The sequence below is a fragment of the Sugiyamaella lignohabitans genome, chromosome D, assembly GCF_001640025.1.
Source record: "Sugiyamaella lignohabitans strain CBS 10342 chromosome D, complete sequence".
Classification (NCBI taxonomy): Eukaryota; Fungi; Ascomycota; class Dipodascomycetes; order Dipodascales; family Trichomonascaceae; genus Sugiyamaella; species Sugiyamaella lignohabitans.
Genome location: NC_031673.1, coordinates 1,475,812 through 1,501,564, shown reverse-complemented (window position 1 = coordinate 1,501,564; position 25,753 = coordinate 1,475,812). Strand labels below are relative to the sequence as shown.

Below are 25,753 nucleotides of genomic sequence, written 5' to 3'. Positions count from 1 at the left end.
GGACGGACATCCACCCACTAAAAGTAACGTTTAAGCTCATAACGGAAAAAGTACGAAAAAGAAACGACCATCTCTGCAATCTTTTACAAAAAGAAACGTTGTGGTGTGTCAAACGCTGCCCGAGTACCCAGCTGCCAGCCTCCCCTGGGGCCGGGTGGGGGGATATCTGGAGGGGAAGGGGGCCTGCCTCCGGCGGCTGGGGCTCCGCCCCAGACCCCGCTGCTCCTCTCGCTTCGCTCGAGTCGGGCGTCGAGATGGTCCGCAGGTTTGCAGTTTTGTTTTGTGCGTGTCCTGCCAACCAATGCCCCCACCCCGATCATCGAGCTTTTGATGCTATTGTATGTCGTTCATTGGCCTATGGGCCATTGATTGTTTGATTCATTCATTGATTGATTGCGTCGTAGGTGGTTTATTGATTGGGTGAATCATTGGACATGTGTGGATTGTTGGGTTGGGTCGCTCTATGGCCTCGAATCGCCTGAATCAACAGCACTGATCACCTGTCGCAGTCCTCAGGTCACGAGCCTGGTCAGCAGCCTGGCTCACTAGCTTTGCACCACCACTCACCTCCCTCTCTCAACACCCGGTGCGCCTCCGGCGGCTGGGGCTGCGCCCCAGACCCCCCGGCTCCTCTCGCTACGCTCGAGTCGAAGCTTGGGGACCCCCTCGCAGCTCGCGAAGCGAGCACAACCAGGTCTGGGCGGAGCCCAGCCGCCGGAGGCACACCCCCCATCTCAGCCCCGGAAATCATCGATCAGGCAGTAGCCGGCTGCCTGTCAAGATCAGGTCGTCTGCCGCTGCTGCTGGCCCGCCCGTTGGCGTTGGCCGGTACGGGACGTTCCCCAACGTCTGTGGAAAGCATTGCATGTCCAGGCCTGCAGCACCACCCGTAAAAATCAAGCCACAATGCCGAAACTGGGCCCCCTTACATTGGCCCCGATTATGCCATGCACCCAGCACCTGCCCGCTACAGGAACGACCGTATGACCAAGCCTATCCGGGATTAAACCCAACTGAACGGTTCAACGCCGGCGTATTCCCTGTGCAGCAACCCAGTCCAGACTAGAGGCCCCCCCGCCAGAGTCCAGTTGTCTTCGGTGCGGGTCACGTTCCAGCCCAACCCAGGAATCACAGCTTAGTCCGTTCCGTCCCTCTCCCCGCCGGTACGACCGCCAGCAGTACGGCCTACCAAGGTTGGGACCAACAAAAATACCAACCCTCCGGCCGCCGCCGCCTCAACCCACTCTCCTGGCGCCTGACGTTGACATTGACGTTGACATGAGTGATGTGACATGACAGAACCGTTGGCTGAACCGTTGGCTCGAGCCTGCCCGCTCCGGCCACCAACCACTCGCTCCCAGCAATTGCACTACCATTTTAAACACATTCGCTCTTACTAACACCACCTCCGACGACCTCTAGAACCGCCGCAACACCTCGTAGACACCTATAAACCGCCAATAAGCTCTGTCTCAGACCAAGCCAAACACCCCGCTCGCTCGCGACCCTCGCTTCATAGCCCCCTCTACCTACTGCTTCTGCTGCTGCTGTCTCACAATTAAATTACTACCGGTCGGTGCCAGTGCTAACTTTACTATACGTACCAGCCGCCGGCCCACCTGAGCTCGGGGCCCAACTCTAATAACCGTATTTCGCCCCAGATCCGGGTTTTGCTCCCCTCGCGGATCCACGTGGGCGGGCTGGGGGCCGGAGCGGGGGTGCTGCCTGCCTCCGGCGGCTGGGGCTCCGCCCCAGACCCTGGTTGCTCCTGCTTCGCAGGAGATTGGCTGGGGACCGTTCGCACCGACTCGAGCGCAGCGAGAGGAGCTGTGGGGTCTGGGGCGTAGCCCCAGCCGCCGGAGGCAGCACCCCCGCTCCCGCCTGAGAAACCCGGCCTGGGGCCTGGGCTCGCGCTAAAGTTTAAATGGAGGGGGTGGCTAGCGGGGCAGGTGAAACAGGGGGCCGGCCTAGCCGTTGCAGGCTGTCTCGCTCGCTGCTGCATCAGGTAACAAAACGGTCATGTACAGCGGGTTTCAGGCAGGCAGCGAGCAGGCAATTGAGCGACTGTTGATTGTTGTTGATAATCAAAACACAACAGAAAAATATAAAAAAATAAAAGATAAAAGTAAAAGTAAAACATCCAACCAAAATCAAAATAAAAGTAAAACAGCGCAAAATAAAACATCTCATTCGCAAAACGGAGATCAAAATCAGGCCCAAGCTTTACTGGCTCTGAGACAGTCAGCAGGGCACAGCAGAGCACAGCAGTGCTGCTCGAGGTACCCCTCATCGCTTGGCCAGTAGCTCCAGCAGCAGGAACAACAACAGCAGCAGCAGCAGCGGCAGCGGCAGCAACAATAGCAGCCCGATGGCCATCGAGGCTAGCGCGACTAACTAATTCTATCAGGTGGACGCTGTTGTCGTGAATAGAGAAACTCGTGCAGTCAGCGCAGCCGGCGTGAATGCCATTACCATTGTCCTGTCTGGAACACTGATTTACGGACAATAGACGCACCCCGGCCTAGTGCCAGCAGAAGCAGCAGCAGCAGCAGCGCGACCCGGGGACTGGGGGAGACTCTGGGACCTCGGTCGAGGCACGACAGGCCACTTCTCCGCTGTTATCTGAGTCAAACTACTAACCGGAAGAAAAAACCAAACACTGTGGTCCCTTCCGCTGACGCAGTCGACACACGAAATAGGGCAGCATGAAAGCAGATGAAAAAATTTCCCATAACTGACGCACCAGATCTGCGCTACGGTGGGTAATTAGGATTTTATACGTCTATCACAAAAAGCAAACCCCCTTGCATTTGCAGCAGTGAGATTAAATAGGAAAAGAAAAGAAACAGAAAATAAAAACAAATACCCATCACCACCCCAACACTCTCGAGGCCCAGGCCTTGGAGGGGGCGCTACTGGGGGGTTTGGCAGCTGGCCTCCGGCGGCTGGGGCTCCGCCCCAGACCCCGTGGCTCCTGCTTCGCAGGAGGGGCTAGAACCGTGCTGGGTGGCAGCGTCCGGGGGGAGGATGGCTCGCCAAGCCGGTGGGTTCTGGCTGTAAAAAGCAAGAGGCAGAAAATATGGGCAGCGTGGGTGTGCCTCCGGCGGCTGGGGCGTTGCCCCAGACCCCATTGCTCCTCTCGCTTCGCTCGAGTCGGCCGGGGGATGGCCAGGCAAGCCCAATCCTCTCCTGCGAAGCAGGAGCAATGGGGTCTGGGGCAACGCCCCAGCCGCCGGAGGCAGCAGCCCATCTTTCAGCCGAGCTAAGCTTAACTTAATTCATTTTAGCTCATGCTAAGAACACCGCTCCTGGCAACGGGCCCCAACTCTAAATTGACAGCCCTCCGTCTGTTGGGGGCCTGTGGGGCCTGCCTCCGGCGGCTGGGGCTCCGCCCCAGACCCCGCTGCTCCTCTCGCTACGCTCGAGTCGGTTATGTCCACGGTCCCGGGCAATCTCCTGCGAAGCAGGAGCAACCAGGGTCTGGGGCGGAGCCCCAGCCGCCGGAGGCAGCACCCCGTCCCCGAAAAAAATATTATTTGCGACGGAGTTGTAAAAAAAATGTTCGGTGCAGGTGGTCCCGTTCTCATTCCCGCCGGACCTGCGGCGAGTTCAAGGCGGTTCTGCCTGATACCACCGGCCCGGCCTCGACCGGCGTCGTCTGTTTCACCCAACAATGTCTCTGTTCTGCGAGCGCCCCTGCTTCGCGTCTCTCTCGCGGGGGTACGTCGGGGTGGGGGTGTGCCTCCGGCGGCTGGGGCTCCGCCCCAGACCCTGGTTGCTCCTGCTTCGCAGGAGATTGCTCGGGACCGTGGACGTAACCGACTCGAGCGTAGCGAGAGGAGCAGCGGGGTCTGGGGCGGAGCAGCGGGGTCTGGGGCGGAGCCCCAGCCGCCGGAGGCATGCCCCACTGGTCCCTCCTGTGATCGACGATCTGGTCCATTTGTTGTTCCTGATTAACATTAATTTCCTTATGTCGATTGCTGTTTTAGGTTGCAGTACCTGATCTCTTTTGTGCACGCGCATGACGTCGTTGCCGCCTGTGGACGCGCGCGTCGCCTGCCAGTGCTAGCGCGAGATCGGAGACATGGGCCTGGCCCAGGCCCTCGAACCCGCCGCCCCAGCCAGCCAGCCAACCGGCTGCTCGTCTCCCGCTGGCCCACCAGACCGCCGTTGGTCTCGTCTGTCCCGTAATTAAGATTCTGGTGAACTAAATCCTGGCCGGCGGGTTCCACCGACCTGGTACTTCTCCACTGCGAGCGCAAGGGCCCAGACTTGGGTCCGGGGCGTGTGCCTCCGGCGGCTGGGGCTCCGCCCCAGACCCCGCTGCTCCTCTCGCTACGCTCGAGTCGGCTGCATCGACGGTCGCGGACAATCTCCTGCGAAGCAGGAGCAACCAGGGTCTGGGGCGGAGCCCCAGCCGCCGGAGGCAGGCAAAGACCTCTCCCCCTCTCCCGAGACCTGCCTGGCCCCCTTGGACGACGTGCAGCCTGGCTGCTGGCCCATCGGTGCAGGAGGGTGGGCTGCTGTTTAGGGCACCAGCCAACCGCCATCTCAACAGTTTCATCTGTCGCCTGTAACGCCGTTGGTCCGTTTTGGCTAGGGTCCCTGTGCCCGCCCAAACTCTATTTTCCGGCTGGGTCACCCGAACGGGCTGGCAGCCTGCACGGGCCTGGGGGGTGCGCCTCCGGCGGCTGGGGCGCTGCCCCAGACCCCGTTGTGCCCGCTTCGCTGGCTGCGTCGGGCGGGCTGGGCTTGCTTGGGGGTGGGGGGACTCCCAACGGCGCTCGCGAAGCGAGCACAACGGGGTCTGGGGCAGCGCCCCAGCCGCCGGAGGCACAACCCGGTCTGGGCCTGATAACAGGCGGTTTTTGATCGAGGAGTGGTGAAGTAGGAGGAGGAGGACCTGGAGAGTGGGTGAGTGTGTGAGTGACGGGTCGGAGATGGTTCGTGCTAGAGCAGTTGTGTTCGACATTGAAGGCACAGTGTGCCCCATTTCGTTTGTGAAGGAGGTGCTGTTCCCGTATGCGGTTCAGAAAATCCATAGTTTGGTGCGGGACCTGCCAGCCAGCTCGTTCCCCCTGAGCTCGTCGAGCGACAATGTCCTGATCTCGCAGTATCTGTCGCAATTTCCCTCAGAATATACTGGTGATGCCAAGTCGCTGCTCGATCATATCGATGACCTGGTCGCTCGTGATGTTAAAGCTTCGTATCTGAAAACTCTGCAGGGTTATTTGTGGAAATCAGGTTACGACTCGGGCGAGATCAAGGCCCCTGTCTATCCTGACGCAGTGTCTCATATCCAGAAATGGGCCAAATCTCTTCCTTCGGATGGAGGTGTATATATCTACTCGTCGGGCTCTGTAGCAGCTCAGATTCTGTTGTTTGCGCATTGTGAACCTGATCTGGATCTCACTCCATATCTCAAGGACTACTTTGACACAGTCAATGCTGGCCAGAAGGTCGTCCCAGATTCTTACAATACAATTGCCAAGAAAATCGGACTCCCTGCTTCTGACATTTTGTTCTTCACTGATAACACTAACGAAATCGATGCTGCTCAGAAAGCCGGCTGGCAGACTACTCTCGTAGTCCGTCCCGGCAACGCACCTTTTGACGACAGCTACCGTTCTAAAACAACTGTCATCACCAGCCTCGATCAGGTTGACTTGAATTGACGGGGATGGGGGTCGGCCTCCGGCGGCTGGGGCGCTGCCCCAGACCCCGTTGTACTTGCTTCGCAAGCTTCTGAGGGGAGAAATGACTTGTGTTGATGTGACGGGTCGACGGTATTGATAGAGTGTATTCTAATTCTAATAGATCTATTTATCTTTCCGCCAGTGTGATCGATATACTGCTGTGGAGCATGGGGTATTAGCTCGAGTACCTTGGCTAGAACCTCTGAATTTGGTGGGATCAAGGGTGCCACGGCTTTGGGGCTGAGATATCAAGACTCACTCCACACTACATCCAACGTCAAGTTTCGTCTTCTTTCCATGCCAGAGGCGTGGGTCGGCCTCCGGTTGCTGGGGCGCTGCCCCAGACCCCGTTGTGCTTGCTTTGCAAGCTTTTCCGATTGGACATGGCCACTGTTGACGACAGTCGCTCGTGCGGGCGGGCGATGTACGTTTTTAATTCTAATAGATCTCTAATATATTTTTCTGTGTACTCGTTAAACAATTGTTGAAGTTGAATATGGGGTTCTCAGCTCGAAAAACTTGGCTCCTAGACCCTCTGAAGTTTGTAGGATGAAGGGTGCTACAACTTCGGGGCTGTCATGTCAAGGCTCACTCGACACTCGCAACTCTTACAATGAACTCAACGTCAAGTCTTTCGTCTCTCCCCCTGCCTCTCTTAATTCGTTCTATGTGACATTCTCATGAAAGCGGAAAATGGACTGTAATCCCCGTTCTTCGAATTTTCTGGCTTGCCAGACAGGAATTAAATTAGACCCACTCGAAGGTTAACAAAATCTGATTATCAGTGAGTCACTCAGCAAACTGCTGTATTAACCATGAATCTCTAGAAGTTAGATAGTCAGATAACCAATTTGACTCTATTTTCTTTAAAGCTCAGCTCATTGCGATCGTAAACATTAAAGCATTATCTTGTAACTATTTCTATATTATTTGATAGTCTTCGAGGCTACACCACTTGAAATTGTTAGTCAACCTACTGATATCTATTCAATTATCTGCTGATTATATCGTCCGGCATTTTTAATTGCTACCTGGATATTGAAGAAAGTTAGTTTTCTGGTCTGAGTGAATTGGCGAAGACTCGGTTATTCTGGAGTCCTACAATTAGACCCGAATAAAAATTACAATAAAAATAGAAATATAAAAACAAGCAAATAAATCTAAAAAGCAGAGTAGCTTGAACTGGGCTTCCCATTACAGCTTCTCGCTTCAATTCACCCGGGTGTTTCGGGATCAATCAACCACATATCCCCCGTTTCGCCGTGAGCCAAATGACGTCTCTGCTCCAACAATTGACATCATAGCGACCCTGAACACGACCAGCATCTCTTTCAGGGATCACTCTCTCACCTCCGTCGAGACTGCGCTTGGACCGTGCACTATTAGCACGAAACAGAGTTTAAGTGTGCCAAGCGACCCCTGCTTGGCAGAGGTCATCCCGCGTTCCACTCTTCTAAAAATACATCCCTCCCACCTGCCTCCGGCGGCTGGGGCTCCGCCCCAGACCCTGGTTGCTCCTGCTTCGCAGGAGATTCCCGCGACCCGTCCACGCTCCGACTCGAGCGCAGCGAGAGGAGCAGTGGGGTCTGGGGCGAGGCCCCAGCCGCCGGAGGCACGAGGCCACCAACGACTCGAGCGGAGCGAGAGGAGCAACCAGGGTCTGGGGCGGAGCCCCAGCCGCCGGAGGCAAGTGTGATCCCCCAAGAATAGTCTAGATAAATATGCATTGATTATACAAATACAAGTATTGTGAAGATGGTAATGACGATGAGGGGTGGAGCAGCAGCGTGTGTGCTGAGATGCAATAGAGAGATGTGTGAATGAGAGTGATTAGGTGCTTTTATTCATGTGCTTGTTTGTGGTGGTGAATGGGTTTAATGCTGCCAGGACTTATCGGCCGAAATGCCAGGATCGGCTCGCAGAGGTGGGTAGTAGACGCGGAACTCGTCTGCAAATAGAGCTCTCGTCTCGTCGGTGTCGACAAACATGTTCTTGCCGTTTTTGTTGACGATGTCCATGCGATTGTAGATATCCATCTCGTTGGCGTGTTCACGTGACACTTCTTTTGTTAGGGTATATTCTTTGTAGATATTGGCGTCGTTACAAGCTCCGTACAGGTTGAGATCGTTGTTCTCGTCGAATTTGAGCGATGGGACGTTGAACTTGGCGCATTTCTTGGTGGGGACCCATAGTCTCAAATCACGGTTGAACGACCAGTCCTTGAATGTAGATTGACGGTACTTGTTGTATTCGTCTCGCAGGACTGCTTCGTACATGTTGGGAACATAGGTTTCGGCACCTTCGTAAAGAGTTCTACGCATGGGACTGAGCCAGTCGTGGTGATAGTAATGGTTGTTTTTGCATGCAAACTGACCAGGTCGGTCTGTCTGGGCCAAACCGGTGATGTCAATGTAGATACCGGATCGGATATCGATGAATCTAGCGTCGATAACGTTGCGACCATTGCCCTTATGACGGCTCACGTACCAGGGACCAACATCAATGTAGTATCTGCCAGTACCTTCCTTTTCGTCTTCAACGACCAAGGTGCCGTTATACAGCTGGGCAAATCGGTCGAGCTCGACAATAGGCATTTGGACATCATTGTCAGAATCCCATGGCATCGAAATACCGTTCCAGTACCAACCAATAAGCGAACCGTGAGAAATCCACGAGGCAATGCCTTCTTGGTCAGCAAACATAGACCAGGCTCGCATCAAATGGTGCATGACAGCTTCGTGCTCGTTTCCAAGACGAACCAGGTTGAAAAATCTCCAGTCGTAGTGAGTACCGTGTCCATATGGATCATTGGTCAACAAGACCTCGTAGAAGTGCTTGGATGAGGTGCCAACATATTTACGGGCTTTCTTAATCATCTCGGCGTGCTTGATTTCCAGTGGTGACGAGTTGACTCCGGTTTTTTGCAAGGCAGCAAGATCGAGTGTGAACATGCTGGCATTGAGGGTGACGGCAACTTTGTCTTCCAAAGTACCATTAGCAAGTGCTGGTAACAGAGGAGGGAACACACGAGCCTTTTCCTTAGCCATTTCAGCTGGAGTCATGTTGATAATGCGGGGACTTGGAGCATCGGGCACTTGAGACACAACAGGAATATTTTCAAGATCGACCTCGGTTTCGTCGTCACGTTTAGTCTTGTCAGCAGTTTCGTCTTCTTTCTTCTCTTCCTTTTTCTCTTCGCCGAGCTTCTTTCTCTTTTCCTCGGCTTCCTTTCTACGGTTCTCACGATCTTGCTTCTTCTTATTCATCTCTGCTTCTTGTTTGCGGTCTTCTTCCTCGCCCTTTTCACGATCTTGTTTCTGTTGCTCAGTCTCTTCAGGCTCTGGTTGCTCAGAGTAGTCGACGTGGTTTCTTGAGGCGTCTTTGGCTCTCATAGCATAAGTAGCTCTGGCTTCACCAACCATAATGACTTGACTAGGAACACGAGCAAAGTTATCGAGATAAAGCTTACCAACAAAGGCCTGTTCCTTCTCGTCGGCTTTACTACGTGGAGGAAAGTTGACTTCACTAAGAGGGACTGTCTTGGACAGCCAGTTGAATTTAGAGCTCTCACTCGTCTCGGCATATCCCTTGACTTCGGACAGGTCGAGCCAGTCACCCCAGTCAAATACCGATACTTCGTCAGTCGAAGTAGCTCTGAGAGCAGTGACAATGGCTCGAGGGTCGAATCGACCATCTTCAATTGGTTTTGGTTCGACTGGTGCTGAATTGGCGTTAGAACCTGTTTCAAACAATGCCTTGAGAGAGTCGGTTGATGGGTACACGTCTGAAGAAAACATGTACAGCATGGCAATGGTGATGAAATAACCCGACCCTAGTATCAGCAGGATCTTGCCAATGACATTGTGTCGTAGTAGTCGAGTGAATCTCGAAGTATTACGGCCCAGAACAACGGGCACATATGCTAAGCAGCCAATGACTTTGGAACTGTCAGAATCTAAATCCGAGGGCGACGTTGGTCGTGATGACCTTGTTACTGTGTCGAGTTGCTTTTCAGCGTCTATCGAATCAATTGGTAAAGACATGATTGTGAATGTGTGAAATGTGGATATTTACAAAATATTACGATGGATCTGGTTATGTTAGCAAACGGATATTCACACTCTTCAAATGACCAGTAAAATAAAATAAGATAAATGGAGATTCAAACGAAAAATGAAAGAACAACGAAAAGATAAAAAGAACAGAAAAAGAAACCTTTTAACACGGAGATATAACTTCCGTAAAGATAAGCTCCACATACAGCCGCAACGACCACCACCGCCAGCTCATCAACCTATTTCTTTTTCACCGACGTGACGTAATAATTCCCATGACAACAGCATCATCCAACCTCTCAAGGCACAGCCAAACTCGCTTTCTGCCCACATACCTCGCTGCTGTTTGTCTGGTGCACCTCGTTCCTCGGCCTGCTGGCCTACTGTCTGGTACTAATATTATATCAGACATTGATTTCACCTGCCAAACCCAGCTGCCACTATTAATCCCAGCCAAAACTCTAATAAGACAGCCACCGTATCCCCAATCTCACTACCACTGCCTTGGTTCCTTGGCATCTCCGAACCAAAAGCTTAAACTCACTAGTTGCTGCAGCCTGGTCGATCAATATCGCTCCTGGAATACGGTCTCGTGGTTTATGTCTTTGATGTACAGGCGGGTTCGGATGCCGATGAGGGGGGTGGGGTTCTGCCTCCGGCGGCTGGGGCGCTGCCCCAGACCCCGTTGTGCTCGCTTCGCGAGCGAGTTGGGGGGTAAAACGGTATTGCTGGGGTCTGTGCTGTCAGGATTTATTGGCTGCGAAGGGTTCTTGGCAGCGGTTTCTGCTGGTATTTCAGGGGTAATCCCAGCTTGGCTTGCAGGTTAAGTTTTGTAATGATCTTTTCTTGGTAACTCTTGGAAAATAAGGTAGCTCAATTGTTTTTCAGGTTGTCGGATTACGGTCGGATCACAATCGGCTCAATTGTCAGATAACGCCACTTAGGGCCCGATAATGGTCTGTCGACAGTGGTATCTCCATTTCTCGTATTCTGTATTTTCTGATTTCTGCGTGGTTTGCATATTTGATGTATTTGAATGTCTGAGCCTGACTTTGAACTGTAACTGCAACCTGTACCTGTGTTTCGGTTATACTTGGCATGTGTCGGGCGGTCCGCCTGAGACCCATCCTGAATTACTCTAAGCCACCAGGCCGGTTGTCGCTTGAATTTCTCGGTTCATCTAATGTCGTTCCCGGATCTCTCTGGCTGGCTGTCGCTTCGAAAGAAGGTGGCTCATTATCTCACTGTTGATTCTGCTGCTGTTGCTGTTGCTGTTGCTGCTGCTTCATTCTTAATTCATCTTCACCACCATCCCAATAATAATACTTCGCATTCATTTTCCTTCTTTCTCGGTTCTTCTTTATTCATTCTCTATTCTCCGTTCTCCTGTCTTCATTCTCTAAATTATTTTTTTCTTTCATTCCTTAACACTTCCACCCGTCTCCTCTCAATACCTACTTACCTCTTAATGCTGTAACCACATATATATCTATGAATTGTAGTGCTGTGAAATGAACGAATGGCTTTTAAATAACAAACGAGCAGAGATCTCGATACCCTATCTCTTCTTTCGTTACTTTTGGCAAATCAATAAATAACTTCTCGGTCTGGGAATTCAAATATGTACCACAAAAGAGTGAAACAAACCGACGAGCAAACGCTTCTAAATAAAAATCAAAAAATCAAAAACAAAATCAAAACAAAACTAAAAAGAAAGAGGAAAATTATGCTAAAACACTCGAGTCTTTCTAGATTTGTTTGTTTGCTTTGATTCGTGAGATTTACCTCTGATTTTTAATCTTGGATTGTCACACTATGCGCTTTTTCACGGAGTCTGTTCCGGTGCAGTAAATAATGAGGAACTTTGTTTTTGGTTGTTGCTGTGCCCAATAAAGTAATAATAATGAGTCCACAAATGCGATAGATAATGATATCTTGTCGACAGTTTATCTATTTAATCTTGCAAATTCAAGTTAGATTAAACTTTGTTTTGGCTTCTTATAATAAACTGGACCACTTTTTGCTGTGAGACTCACTCTAGAACTACCTGTAAGTTCTACTACTGTATGCTGTATGCTATGCCGTATGTAAGTGTGGTGCCGTGTATATATTAATCGATTCCTGATATCTTGGAACTGCTATTTCTGTCAATTACCGATAATGAAATGGACCAATTGTCGAAGTTATTTCGAAAACAATCTGAAATTCGTGATTATTGGAAATAGAAACAATCCACTCTAAACAGAATCAACCGCCGATGATAAGAACAGATTCAGACCAACAACTTCGAAAAAACAGCTTTAAAAAACAGATTCTTAACAATTAAATCGCCAATGTTTAGGATTTCGCACTAATCAAGGTCGATTCGATGTTCAACTAGATTTCAAAACTCACACTGGAAAACTCGGTTTTTAAGGCGGTTTCCACTACTAATATGATCAAATAAACACAGCGCGCAACACTAAATAGCAATAGTAGATACGGGTGTGATGGGAAGTTGGAATGTTGGAGTTTGGAAGGTGTATTTTTGTAATGGTAAACCAAAAAAAAAAACACCAATACAAAAACAAATGAAACAAAAATATTAATAAAAAAATATTAATTTAAAAATAGATAAAAAGCGAGCAGCCCACGGTGATTTTATAAAATGGATTTTTTTTTGTTTCTCTCCTAGTCTGGTGGTGTCAATCACAGAAAGGTGCATGTCTGCACCTCTTTGCACCAAACTGTAGATCTCCTGGTACTAGATCCCTTTTGGGACGGCGCGATAGCAGGTCTGTTGATAATCACTTTCTCAGTTGGACTATGCTCGCGTGGCATGCAGCCCGACATCTGAGCTCCCCTGTCTGTCCCCCTCCCAGCCGCCGCTGCTTGCTTCTGCTGCTGCCACCCCTGCCGCTGATTCTGCCGCTGCTGCTAGTGCCGCTAAGAGGGGCAACCACCCCTCGGATTTTATTTTGTTCCTGGTTTTCCGATACCGGTGCGCTGTCTATTTTCACAACCACCAATTTTTCAGCCGTGGATTTTTTTAATTTTCTGACGTCACCCGCGATAGGGCTCCTCCTCCACCCACCAGCAGACAAAAAAAAAAAACCGAAAGGGAAAATACGGACCACGAAACCCACGTAGCATTTCATCCTGGCTGGTGTTACTCCGAAATTCTCCACCGGCCAGGGAGGACGCCAGGCACTGAAGTGCCGTTCGGATGTTACCCCTCGGGTCACCAGCACCACCGCCCACAAACGAGGCGGAGCCATGCCTAACCCGGCCGGCGGCAAACGCAACGTCGCTCGGTCTGCTGTGGTGGCCATGCGCCTTCAACGCAGTTGCGCTTACCACATCCAGCAGCAAACATGCATCGCACTGCATATGCCGCTATTGTTATCGACGCCGGGGTAGGGCTAGGATCGGAACTAACGAAAAATTTGCTGCCCCTGGCCGGCCTGGCCCGGGTGGCATGGCCTCCGGCCGGGCTGGGGCTCCGCCCCAGACCCCGTTGCTCCTGCTTCGCAGGAGATGGCTGGGACCGTCGACGGAACGACTCGAGCGAAGCGAGAGGAGCTACGGGGTCTGGGGCGGAGCCCCAGCCGGGCCGGAGGCCATGCCCACGCCCGGAATACAACTGTTAAGGTTTCCAGCAACTGGACCAGTCGTCCGCTTGGCGTGTTTTTGTGTGGTCGCATTGGGCCTGCGTCATGCCTGACACTGTCCCCCCTGATCGGTGTACATATGCAGATGTCTGGGGAGGGGGCCTGGCCTCCGGCCGGGCTGGGGCTCTGCCCCAGACCCCGTGGCTCCTGCTTCGCAGGAGAGGACTGGGATCGTGGACGGAACGACTTGAGTGGAGCGAGAGGAGCTGCGGGGGTCTGGGGCAGAGTCTCAGGCCAGCCAGAGGCCAGTGAGGGGTGGAACCCCGCTACGTTGGCGCGGTGGTCAGTGGTGCATAGCATTTTCCGACCGACATACGTGTTTGGACCGTTTCCTCCTTTGAGCGGTGCCCAAATGGGATAATGGGCCTGCAGGATATTAACCAGACCGCATGTGATGACGGTCCGGTTGCTAGATTCAGCAGGCGCTGCGATCTGATCGTCTGCGATCGGCATAGATCTTTTTTATACAGTTTAGGTAATATCGAGATTGAGATTGAGATTGGATTGATTATCTCTCTCCCACCAGGCGCTAGCCTGACAGGGGGTTCTCGAGCGAAGCTCGAGCTACGGGGTCTGGGGCGGAGCCCCAGCCGCCGGAGGCACACACCCCCTCCCCCGCCATGCCTCCGGCGGCTGGGGCGCTGCCCCAGACCCCGTTGTGCTCGCTTCGCGAGCAGGGTGCGGAAGAGGGGCGAAAAATAAACTTTTTTTACGTGGTAAAGCGGTTGACTGATCTGTCGGTCGCGATACGAGACGGGACAGCAGCAGCTGTGGATGCGGGAGGGGGAGGGAAGGCTCGGAGTCCGGGGGTTGCGGTTGGCAGACGACTGGTTGCCTGTTTCGTCCATCATCATCAGATTGTCGTGAAGGATTTTCTTCTCCGCTGCTGCTAATGCTTCTGCTTCTGCTTCTGCTGGCTGCTGGTTCGATGGTGGAAGTGTTTCTCCGAGACAGGTTCTGTGGTGCTGGATGGCTGCCTGGTCCGGGTGCTGCCCCTGTCAGTCCACCGGTCGGAATTCGGGCTAGTCCGGACTGCTCCCCAGAATGCACCGCTTGTACCGGATTGGAACGAAGATCCACATCTATCGATGCATGCCAAGCCAGTGCCAAGATTTGCCAAGACTTTAGTGTCCATCCGCCAATTGCTGGTCTCACACGACCTCATCACTAACACAAAGAGCTCCTGCCAGCCCCTAATCAGGACTGGTGGCTAATTCCTGTGGAATGAATCTGACGTCAGCCCAGTTGCCACTAAAAAATACCTGCCCATCCGTTCCACGCTATCTCTCCCTTCCTTCCCAACAGACCACCCCCGCCGCACCGCTGCTACCTCTGCTGCCACCGCCGCCGCTATGCGCCTATCTGCCTGCCTGATCTGGCCTGAAACCTTGATCGTTGTCTTTTCGGTGACCTGCCTTATCTTTCCCACCAACAATGGCGCTATTTTAAGTTTAAAGTTTATCACCCACTTGCTCCTACCGCCTGTCAGGTTAAAAAATGCGAGTAATCCGACTCGGTTCGGGTGCGGTGCTGCCTCCGGCGGCTGGGGCTTCGCCCCAGACCCCACCGCTCCTCTCGCTTCGCTCGAGTCGGTGCGTCTAGTAGCCCAGCCTCAGGGGGTGCGGCGGGTGTGTTATATAAGGAGGATGGGGCAATTTTTTTACCGCTGACCCCCTGAAATTGCCTACAATAAAATGATATCACATATTATATACAATGTGAGAGGGCTCTCTAAGTCCTGGAGTCGCATTCTGTAGATTTAATTCTGAGTCTCTTTTCCGAATTGTCTGTTTCCGTGAAAGACTGTGGACTGGAGAGCGTCCTTGAGACGAGCTGGCTGACCCTCCGAGCACATATAATTCGACTCTCCTCGCTAGCTTACCAGTTGCTACCTAGTTAGTACTGGAAATAACACTCTGATCTGATTAAGTCACGTGACTTTGGAGACTGAGTTTGAAAATAGTTATGACGAAGCTTTCACAGAAACAAAAAACAATATATTATACATAATCTCATAATTTAAACTCATTGGAGTTCTTTTGAAGACGCCTCGTCAAATTTTGGGCGAAATTGGAGACCAGGAGAAGTGCCTATAGCAAGTGACCCCGTTAATACGATATTCTTATTTAACTGCGGATGAGCGGGGTCGGTAACCCCAGTGAGATCTTCTCATAGTTTAATATCGTTTTCTTAGCCAAAAAAAATTGGAAAATAATCTATAAATCACCGGAAATCTCGAAATTCGTTGAGCTCTTAGCAAATCTGACGGTCTAATTGCACTTTGGACGAAGCCTTCTAGGATGATTTTAGGGTCTTGCAACTCTGACAGCGGATTCGGTACATTGTCTTGGTAAAGCTCTGGTAGAATAAAAGTATCATACTATGCATAATTTAGTGATCTAGATTCATTTGTGGTCTTATTAAGGCCTAAACTTGAGTTTTGGGGAGGAAATTGGAGACCAGGAGAAGTACCCATTGTAAATGACCCCGTTAATGCGATATTCTTATTTAGAGAATATGACGAGAATTCTGGCCTTTTCGAGCTTTTCTCATAGTTTATATCATTTTCCGGAGTCATAAAGCATGGCAGTTGGTCAACAAGTCACTGGGAGATTCTAGTAGCCGGAAATATCCTCACGACTGTGATTGTCACGTGACTCTGGCAGAAATCTTGGTATATGGACAAAGAAGAGCTCCTACAGAATTTATTACGCCGTAGCATAGGTAATTGAGCAATCCAAATTTGACGGAGCCCTTTAGAAGTTTACGAACCTGAATTTTGGGAGGAATTGGAGACCAGGAGAAGTGCCAGTGGTAAGCGACCCCGTTAATACGATATTCTTAATTCAGGTGAATGAGCGGGTTGTAGGCTCTGTGGTCTCTTTCGAAGGTTTAACATCCTCTTAAGGGTCAATACGGTCGGCATTCTCCTGCGAAGCAGGAGCAACCAGGGTCTGGGGCGGAGCCCCAGCCGCCGGAGGCAGTCCCCCCTCCAAAGATAATTGTACCCTGTTTAGGTCGTGTATAGTTTAAGCAGAGGGAAAAAGAAAAAGTGAAGTATGTAGGGCAAGCAAAGGATGCTGGGTGGCGTGAGGAACGAGCGAAGCGAGCAACGGGGTCTGGGGCAGCGCCCCAGCCGCCGGAGGCAGGGCCCGGATCGGCCATCTCAGACGCAGGTACTCATTAACGGTCGCAGCGGAGGTGCAGGGTGGCGTGCGCGGCTCAGGGTAAGGAGGGGTATAGTTGCTGGTGAAGTACGGGGGCTGGCCGAGGTTTAAAGATGAGATCTTGTGATATTGGTAGGGTGTGATATTAGCAAGAGACAGAAATAAGGGAAATAGAGAGTTTGTTTTTGATTTTGACGACGAACGGATAGCACGGTGCAGACAAGATTGGTTCAGCAAGTGAAGTGAAGTGAAGTGCGATAAGATAATAAGCATAAGTACGGCATCGGCATCAGCGTCAGCAGCGGCTTCGTGGACCCGAACAAGGTATTTTAGAGACAAGAGTTAGGAGGTAAAACGATAGGAGACTGTAGAACGAGAAGGGTATGTTCTGACATTTATGGATCATGGCCGAACAGTTTTCGATAGACTACGTCAACCAACGGCATATGGAAGCGTTTTCCAAAGCTTTGCAGAGCGATGGTGAAGCTCCTCATATCACGTCTCAGAACGATTGGGCTCCTGTACACAGCGAGGTGAATCCTCGCAAGAAAGGCCGGCGGCCGAAATCAAAACCAAGTACTTTAGTAGACGAGTCAGAAGTACTGTCTCAGGGCCTTTCTCATGTTCTTCTCAGATGGCCAATAGTGATAGGAGTGGGCATCTGGATCACATTTCTGGCAATTGTGTATGCAATTGTACGAGGATATGTGGCAGGTTATGAATATTTATTTACTTGGCGTGGCAAGAGACGGAAACTACGAGAAGAGCTGCGGAAAGCTCGGTCATATCAAGAATGGACCGAGGCAGCGACTAAATTAGACGACCATCTGGGGTTCTCGGAATGGAAACATACTGAGTCTAAATCAGGTCATTACGACCAGAAAACAATAATGTCGGTAGTTCGCCAGTTGAAAGACTATAATAAGAAATGTCAGGCTAGTAGTGATAGCTATTTCAAGAGTCTTCAACAGACAGATTCGGACGATTCCGACTATGATCTCAAAGGACCGTTACAGGACATTGAGGAACTGTGTACAATACTTCAAGGATGTGTAAAGTTCAATTTTGCCGGCACACAGGGCCGTGATTTGTACAGCCAGTGCTATTATGGCACTAAGGACACTGTTAATGAATATAATAAGGAGCTGGTGACGGCGTTAAATGTGGTTGTCGAGTCGCCCTTCATCCCCATGCAGAACAAACGGACTCTATTTAAACATTTTTCCAAGAATTTTGGCAAGTCGGCACTGTGTTTAAGCGGTGGAGCATGTTTCTCGTACCGTCATTTCGGGGTGGTTCGAACTTTGTTGGATAATGGACTACTACCCAAAATTATCTCGGGAACAAGTGGAGGTGGGTTAGTAGCTGCTCTTGTAGGAACTAGAACCAATGCCGAACTCGACGAGCTGTTAGTGCCTGAACTGGCGGATAAAATAACTGCTTGTTGGGAAAAGTTTCCTGCGTGGTTTTTTCGATGGTATAAAACCGGAGCGAGGTTTGATGCCGTGGACTGGGCTCAACGGTCATGCTGGTTTACAATGGGCAGTATGACGTTTCTCGAAGCGTTCCAACGAACTGGACGAATCCTCAACATTTCAATGGTACCAGCCGACCCCAGCTCGCCGGCTATTCTGTGTAATTATATCACCTCACCTCATGCTGTTATCTGGAGTGCACTTCTAGCCTCAGCAGCAGTTCCGGGGATTCTCAACCCAGTGGTATTAATGATGAAAACAAGAACCGGTGAAATAGTTCCCTATAGCTTTGGAAACAAATGGAAAGACGGGTCACTGCGAACCGATATTCCTATTCACGCACTCAATACATACTTCAACGTGAACTTTTCGGTTGTGTCGCAAGTGAATCCTCATATATCGCTGTTTTTCTATGCACCACGAGGGACTGTTGGACGACCTGTGTCGAGACGAAAAGGAAAAGGATGGCGAGGCGGGTTTTTAGGAAGTGCTCTTGAAACCATTGTCAAACTGGAGATCAAGAAATGGCTGCAGCTATTGAGAAACCTGAACCTGCTTCCCAAACTGAACAACCAAGACTGGTCCAATATCTGGCTTCAGAAGTTTGCTGGTACCGTCACCGTCTGGCCAAAAATCCGGCTCGTCGATTTCTGGCACATTCTCGACGACCCTGACCGGTCGCAGCTGGCCACACTCATGCTGTCGGGCGAACGGTCCACCTATCCCCGACTATTATTTATCCGCCATTTCGTCAACATCGAGCGGGCCATTGAACAGGCCCGTCGGAAAGTGTCATCACGCCACCAACACCAAGCACACACGCCTCTCAAACATCGCAAACTCAACGGGACCATCGCTGCCAACGGCATCATCCTCAATGGCAATGGCACCGTTCACACCACCTCGTCATCTCCCTCGTCATCCTCACTCCTCCACACACTCCCACCATCCCACTCCATCTTCCAACAATCACACCTCGACGACTATTACCACTCCACGAGCGGCACCGAACCACGCTTCGACCTCGAGCAGTCCTCGGACTCGGACTCTGCCTGAACCACCTGTATTTTATAGATCCGCTAGATACGCACGGGACGGGGGTCTGCCTCCGGCGGCTGGGGCTCCGCCCCAGACCCTGGTTGCTCCTCTCGCTTCGCTCGAGTCGGTTCGTCCGTCGAGGTCCCCCCTGACGAGTATTTCAAATTCCTCGGACATGTATTTACCCGTATGATTTCGGAAACATACCTGACACCCAGCCGCAGGAGGCAGGGTCCACCGCCCTGCATATCCGACTCATGTTCCAATAACCGGCTGTTTTTGAATCGGTGGTGAAGCGGTATGATGATCACGAAGAGCTGGCCAGTCATTTTGGCAGGTCGAGGATGAAGAGGAACAGCTTTTCTCATTCAAGGACACGTACAAACTCGTCGTCGTCATCGGCGTCGAGCTCGCTGCTGTCGCCGGTCGGGATGCAGCGAACTGGATCGGATACTTCGTCGCCAGCTGTGACCGGGACTGCGGGCTCGGGACAGTCTGGTGCCGTTCAGTTTGGGTCTCAGGGTCCTCAGGGGGGTGGTTACACTTCGTCACCCGGAGTTATTGGTAAAAGACAGTCAATGGGATCGATGACTTCGTCTTCGCGGCTGGGAAGTATTCAGTCGGGCAATTCACCGAATAACAGCAGTCCGTCTGAGGCCGCTGCTAAGGCTGCTACTCTCAAGACATCAGCCGGGTTCGCTAACAGCAGCAGCAGCAATAACAATAACTACCATTACAATAACAATAACAACTACAATAGCAATAACAGTGGTATAAATGGGCTCGGTGCTGGCAATTTCAATGCTACTGCCAACAGCATCAACTTCACGGGTGGTAATAGCGGAGCTCATGGCACTAGTGGTTCTAGTGGTGGTATGGGCTCTGGCGGGACCGTGAGCCAGTATCCGAACACTTCAGTCAATCTCGGCATGGAAAACAGCTCGGGATATGTGTATTCAGATGGTGGATCAGGACTCGGACTGCCAATAACTCCGTCGGCATCGATTTTGTCGTCCCCAGGTGCTGCCAGTGGGAATAGTGGTAGTAGCTCGGGAAGTAGCAGGTCCAGTATCGCAAGAAACAAGATTTCCGCAGCAGCAGCGGCTTCAGCAGCTGTATTTGCATCCAAACCAAAAGAAAGTGCTCTTTCGAAAGCCAAAATGTTCGCAAGACAGGCCACTAAACCACATTCACATACTTCAGGCGGCGGGTCTGGGTCGTCTTCTTCCTCGTCTCGTAAAAAGAATGTCGTTGATTTGACTATACAAACAAGCTTGCCGCCAATATCGGGCCGTCCTTCTATCAGTGAAAGGTCTCCACTGGCCAGACCGTCTCGTGAACTCGAGAGAATAGCGTCTATCGGATCGTTGAGTACTATAATGGCCAGTGACCGGACGTCTACTACATCAGGAACAGCAGCTGGTTCGAACAATGCATCCAATGGAGCACTGAGTGGATTGAATAACGGGTCGAATTCGACATTGATTGGCTCGTCGAGTTCGATTAATGGCATTGTTGGTGGAACTGGTGGTGGTGCTGGTGGATCTGGAAGTGTGATTGGAAATGGCGTTAGTGGTGGAGGTGTTGGTGGAAGTAGTGGAGCAGGTGCAAGTGGAGGAGTTGGTTCGGGAGGAAGTGGGGTAGGAAGTTCAGTTTCTAGTGAGAAAATCAAGCACCATTTGACATTCCGACCTCGAAAAGATTCGCATGGGTTGTCTTCTTCGTCGTCGAACTCGAAACTGATTTCTGAACAAGGCAGTATTTACTCGTTCAACCCATCGAGCCCTGGTGTAGTAGAATTGAAAAACATGGGAACGAAGGAAGAACGAGACCAGGTGCTTGACAGATCATGGTCACTTTTACGATCACGAGTTATAGGACTCTTTTCTGGGGACGGACTGAGAGTGCCTGTAGAGGATTTGAATAACCTGATTCTCATGCACATGAGCATTCTGATCCAACAGGGCAGTTCAGCCACTGCCCGACTGATCATGAACGAGTTCAAAGAACTTCTTCGTGCTGGCATGTACTCATTTGAAGTGAATCTCGTCAAATCCGACAATACCGTTATTCTTCCAAACCTCGTCAAACTGTGGGTATTCTTCTTCACTGACGTACTTCCATACCTCGAAGCCATCTTTCTACCTCTTCAATGTGAATTTCAAGGAACAGGCAAACTTCTATCACCAGACAACGCACCTCCTTTCTGGAAAGACATTGCCGCCAAAGACCCCCTCGACACCCGTCGGTTCATTCTCATGAGTTTCCGCGACCACGTCATCATCCCCGTAACTTCACGTCTCGAATCAGCCATCACCGTCGACTCGCTCGACTTCAACAGCTCGACCTCGTCTTCACTCTCAGACCTCGCTGTCCGCATTCTCCAGTGCATCAACGTCCTGTCGCTCATCCAATCCAGCAACTCTCACCAGGCGCAAATCGACCACCTGGCCCTTGTCGTCCGCAAAAGCTGGCTCAGCAGACCCCGAGCGGGCAAAGACCGTCGCGGCGTGGTCATGAGCCGCCGATGAGGGGGTTGTGCCTCCGGCGGCTGGGGCTCCGCCCCAGACCCTGGTTGCTCCTGCTTCGCAGGAGTGGCTGGGACCGTAGGGGGCGAGTTTCTATTTATTTCTCTTATTTATTTCATGTATGCTTGGGTCGTAACTCATAAAAAGGGACTCCCCACGTCCGACTCGAGCGCAGCGAGAGGAGCCGGGGGGTCTGGGGCGCAGCCCCAGCCGCCGGAGGCACGAGGGCACCCCTACAGCTCGAACTGTTCGATGAATTCGAGCTGTTGTAGGAGCGCGTCGTTGGTTTGTTTGGTTTGTTGGGCGACAGCGGCTTTTTGGGCCTTGGCTCGTGCTTCGGCGAGTTTTTTGTCGGGCGGTGCCACCGCCGCGAACACGTCTTCGACGGTCAGGTCGAGTTTTTGTCGCAGGTCGGCGTCTTTGGTTTTGTTTCGTCGGGCCCTTTTCTCGTCTTTTCGACTGTTTTTGGCGATTTTAGACTTTTTCAGGCTGCTGGAACCGCTGCCAGCAGCCGGTTTCGAGGGGCCAGTGGCCCTTTTGGCGGTTTTGTTGGCCATGAGATTTATCTTCCGGCGGGGTGGATTCGCCTCAAAATTCAGAATGCAGATGTCTCGAGGTGAAGGTGTCTGAATAAAGATACTTCTGCTCCAAAAATAAATAAAAATTACTGGACTACGACGATAAAAAGCAGTTTGAGGATGTGGTTTGATGAGTGAATCAGGAGGAGCAACATGAAGGATGCTGGTGGTGATAATTGCAGATGCACGGCTAAATTTTTTTGGCAGAAGATAACGGAATGAAGAGATAGGGGCAAGGGCGAAAAATTATTTATTGGCATGGAAAATCTTCAGAATTAGAACCACTGATCTAGAAGACGTTGAATATCGATACTCGACTCACAGCCTGTGATTGATATTGGAAGCGAATAGAACACAGCAAAATGCCGTCCACACACAATAAAGATAAGCCCTGGGATGTCGAGGGTATTGATAAATGGAAGGAAGAGCCATTTTTGCCTGAAGATAACAAAAGTGGCCAGCCTTTTCTGGAGGAGAGCAGTTTCGCTACTCTGTTCCCCAAATACAGAGAAGGGTATTTGAGAGAGGTGTGGGGAGATGTCACGCGTGCTCTTGATACTAAAGGTATAGCATGTGTATTGGATTTGGTCGAAGGATCAATGACGGTCAAAACGACAAGAAAGACATATGATCCAGCAGCCATTCTGAAAGCCCGTGATCTCATTAAACTGCTATCACGAAGTGTTCCTTTCCCACAGGCTGTTAAGATTCTCCAAGACGATATTGCTTGTGATGTTATCAAGATTGGTAATTTTGTGAACAACAAAGACCGATTTGTCAAGCGTCGTCAGAGATTACTAGGACCCAATGGTAACACTCTTAAAGCTCTGGAACTGCTGACCAAATGTTATATTCTGGTTCAAGGTAACACAGTTTCGGTGATGGGACCATTTAAAGGACTGAAGGAATGCCGACGAATCGTCGAGGACTGTATGAAGAATATCCACCCTATTTATCACATTAAAGAGCTCATGATCAAGCGTGAACTGGCACAAAAACCCGAGCTGGCCAATGAGGACTGGAGCCGATTCCTGCCCCAATTCAAGAAACGCAGTGTGGCTCGTAAGAAGCCTGCCAAGATCAGGGACACCAAAGAAAAGACATACACACCATTCCCACCTGCTCAAACCCCACGAAAGATCGATTTGCAAATCGAGTCCGGAGAATACTTCCTCAGCAAGAAAGACAAGGAACAAAACAAGCTCGACGAGAAACGCGAAAAACGAGAAGCTGCCAAGGCCGAAAAAGACAAAGAAAGAGCCAAAGACTTCATTGCTCCCAAAGAACCCATCTACAAACCCTCTTCCGAAACCTCGTCCAAAAAGAGAAAAACAACCGACGGCGACGAAACCAAGACCAAAAAGTCTAAAAAGTCCGCCAACTGACCCGGTTCTCGACCCTGTAATTTATAATTTATCGCATGACTCTCTACCGGCCGTTCTGCCTCCGGCGGCTGGGGCTCCGCCCCAGACCCTGGTAGCTCCTCTCGCTCCGCTCGAGTCGGGTTTCCTCTCGTGCCTCCAGCGGCTGGGGCTCCGCCCCAGACCCTGGCTGCTCCTCTCGAGTCGTTTCTCCCCGGGAATCTCCCGTCAACTCCTGCGAAGCAGGAGCAACCAGGGTCTGGGGCGGAGCCCCAGCCGCCGGAGGCACGAGGCCCACCACGGAAATAAATGCTCTCTGTTGTACAAAAAATCACGGCAGTTCGCACCATGGACGTCCTGTGCTCTGTTGGAAGCGACAGAGAGATTTCTCCAGGAACATGCTGATAACGCCGGCGATTGTGACGCCCGTGGTGTCGCTGATTCCGACTGCACCCATTGCGAACTCGCGGTCGGGAAGTGGCACGGTCTCCGACACGAGCATGAACGTGTTGACATACGCCAGACCTCCTAATAGTCCCTCGTAGAAAACAAGAAGCATCACTAGATATACGTTCGGAATGAACATGTACATCGACTGGATCACACACACAAACACGTTCACGGTCTGAAGAACCGCGGGCAAATACAGCTTCCGGATCCTCACGAACCGCGACGACGACCGCGAAATGAACACTCCCACTGCAAAACGGTTAGTTTACGGGTTGGCGGTGTGCCTCCGGCGGCTGGGGCTCCGCCCCAGACCCTGGTTGCTCCTGCTTCGCAGGAGTTGACAGGGGAATTCCCGGGAGAAACGACTCGAGCGTAGCGAGAGGAGCTACCAGGGTCTGGAGCGGAGCCCCAGCCGCCGGAGGCACGAGGCGAGGACTCACGTTGGTAGAGGGTGCCGTAGGCGACGTAGGCGTCGCGGTAGCGGTCGAAGGGCATGTCTTCGAGCGGGAAAAGCAGAGTGGGCGAGATGCCCTGGTTGATGACGTACTCGCCGATGTAGACAAGCATCAGTGGCAGCCTGGAGGTTAGTGTTTCAGCGGGAGATGAAAGGGAATGAGGGAAGAAAGAGAGGAGGACTTACATGAACGGAACGACTAGTGGCCGTAGTCGTTGGAGGGTTCGAGCCACGTCAATTGATCCGTGAACGGGTTTATCAATAGCAGATTCTTCATCAGCAGCAGCAGAAAAATCAGGTTGTTCGGAAACATCAACAGCTGATTGATGGGCCGTTGGACTGTGATTGTGACTCGAAGTAAGCGGTTCGTCGTAGTCAGGAAGGTTTCCTTGGACTGGTGTATAATCACGAGAATGGTCTCGTGAGCCCTCGGACGATGGGAGAACCCATTTATATACAACAGCAAATAGAATGGGTACTAGACTGAACATGATCAGGGAAGTTTTGGTGGTGATGCCCATCCATGAAGTGAGCATCATGAACACAAAACTGCCAACAAGACCTGCTGCTCCTGTTCCTGAACTGAACCCGCCAAGCGACCATGAGTCGTAGAAATGTGTCAATTGCAGAAACGAGATCTCTCCAAGACCTGAAGACGCTGATGCCAGGGCAATTCCAAACAGACGTTGGGGAAGACCTTCACAGAACGCGATCGAGATCATGCCCGTGAAACTGAGTAGAATCAACAGGTATATCCTGAACCAGTATGGAACCATGTGAATATAAAAAGGAGCTGTTGTCTTGACTATCAGAGCAGGTAAAACATCTGCCAGCAAAACTGTGGCTTTAGGGGTCTCGGTGCCCACCAGATCTATCGCTGCTGATAAGATCACCACATATAAAACATTGTTCACGAGACCAAAGATCCAAAAACTAATAAACGTCCTTCCAGACCACGAAACAGACAGCTTCATCGCTCTCTTGTCTCTGTAGTCACAGCTCGTTTAAAAAGTCCGCAAATCCAAATAAAAATAATCTCCTGGTCAATAAACCACAACTGTCGCAATCTCCTCGAGCCGCACTGACTTCTTATCAGCTCCAGATATCGCGACGCTTATCTTCTCCCGTTCCTCCTGCATACATCTTCCCCTGAGAGTCCCTGCATACTCAGGGGTCGTGGGTCTGCCTCCGGCGGTTGGGGCTCCGCCCCAGACCCTGGTTGCTCCTCTCGCTTCGCTCGAGTCGTGCGTCTCGTAACGTGCTCTGTTTTTGATACTGGGGGTTGGCTTCGGAATTTAAAC

The 25,753-nt window shown here is 51.3% G+C and overlaps 6 protein-coding genes across 6 annotated transcripts; 4 read left to right on the top strand and 2 right to left on the bottom strand.

Annotated features, from left to right (window-relative positions):
* Positions 1-4,940: 4,940 nt before the first annotated feature.
* On the top strand, positions 4,941-5,675 carry UTR4 (putative acireductone synthase UTR4; the record flags this gene model as incomplete). Its single annotated transcript, XM_018882215.1, has 1 exon — positions 4,941-5,675. One exon carries the CDS (start codon positions 4,941-4,943, stop codon positions 5,673-5,675), a length of 735 nt encoding a protein of 244 aa, XP_018736615.1.
* A 1,895-nt stretch (positions 5,676-7,570) lies between these two features.
* MNN4 (Mnn4p) lies at positions 7,571-9,739 on the bottom strand (the record flags this gene model as incomplete). The annotated part of the gene is made up of 1 exon (XM_018882214.1): positions 7,571-9,739. The coding sequence occupies one exon, from the start codon at positions 9,737-9,739 to the stop codon at positions 7,571-7,573; it is 2,169 nt and encodes a 722-aa protein (XP_018736614.1).
* Positions 9,740-17,014: 7,275 nt separating this feature from the next.
* On the top strand, positions 17,015-19,099 carry TGL5 (Tgl5p; the record flags this gene model as incomplete). Its single annotated transcript, XM_018882213.1, has 1 exon — positions 17,015-19,099. The coding sequence occupies one exon, from the start codon at positions 17,015-17,017 to the stop codon at positions 19,097-19,099; it is 2,085 nt and encodes a 694-aa protein (XP_018736613.1).
* Positions 19,100-19,425: 326 nt separating this feature from the next.
* On the top strand, positions 19,426-21,612 carry AWJ20_5093 (uncharacterized protein; the record flags this gene model as incomplete). Its single annotated transcript, XM_018882212.1, has 1 exon — positions 19,426-21,612. One exon carries the CDS (start codon positions 19,426-19,428, stop codon positions 21,610-21,612), a length of 2,187 nt encoding a protein of 728 aa, XP_018736612.1.
* Positions 21,613-22,549: 937 nt separating this feature from the next.
* On the top strand, positions 22,550-23,572 carry KRR1 (Krr1p; the record flags this gene model as incomplete). The annotated part of the gene is made up of 1 exon (XM_018882211.1): positions 22,550-23,572. One exon carries the CDS (start codon positions 22,550-22,552, stop codon positions 23,570-23,572), a length of 1,023 nt encoding a protein of 340 aa, XP_018736611.1.
* A 1,062-nt stretch (positions 23,573-24,634) lies between these two features.
* On the bottom strand, positions 24,635-25,228 carry YHC3 (Yhc3p; the record flags this gene model as incomplete). Its single annotated transcript, XM_018882210.1, has 1 exon — positions 24,635-25,228. The coding sequence occupies one exon, from the start codon at positions 25,226-25,228 to the stop codon at positions 24,635-24,637; it is 594 nt and encodes a 197-aa protein (XP_018736610.1).
* Positions 25,229-25,753: the final 525 nt, after the last annotated feature.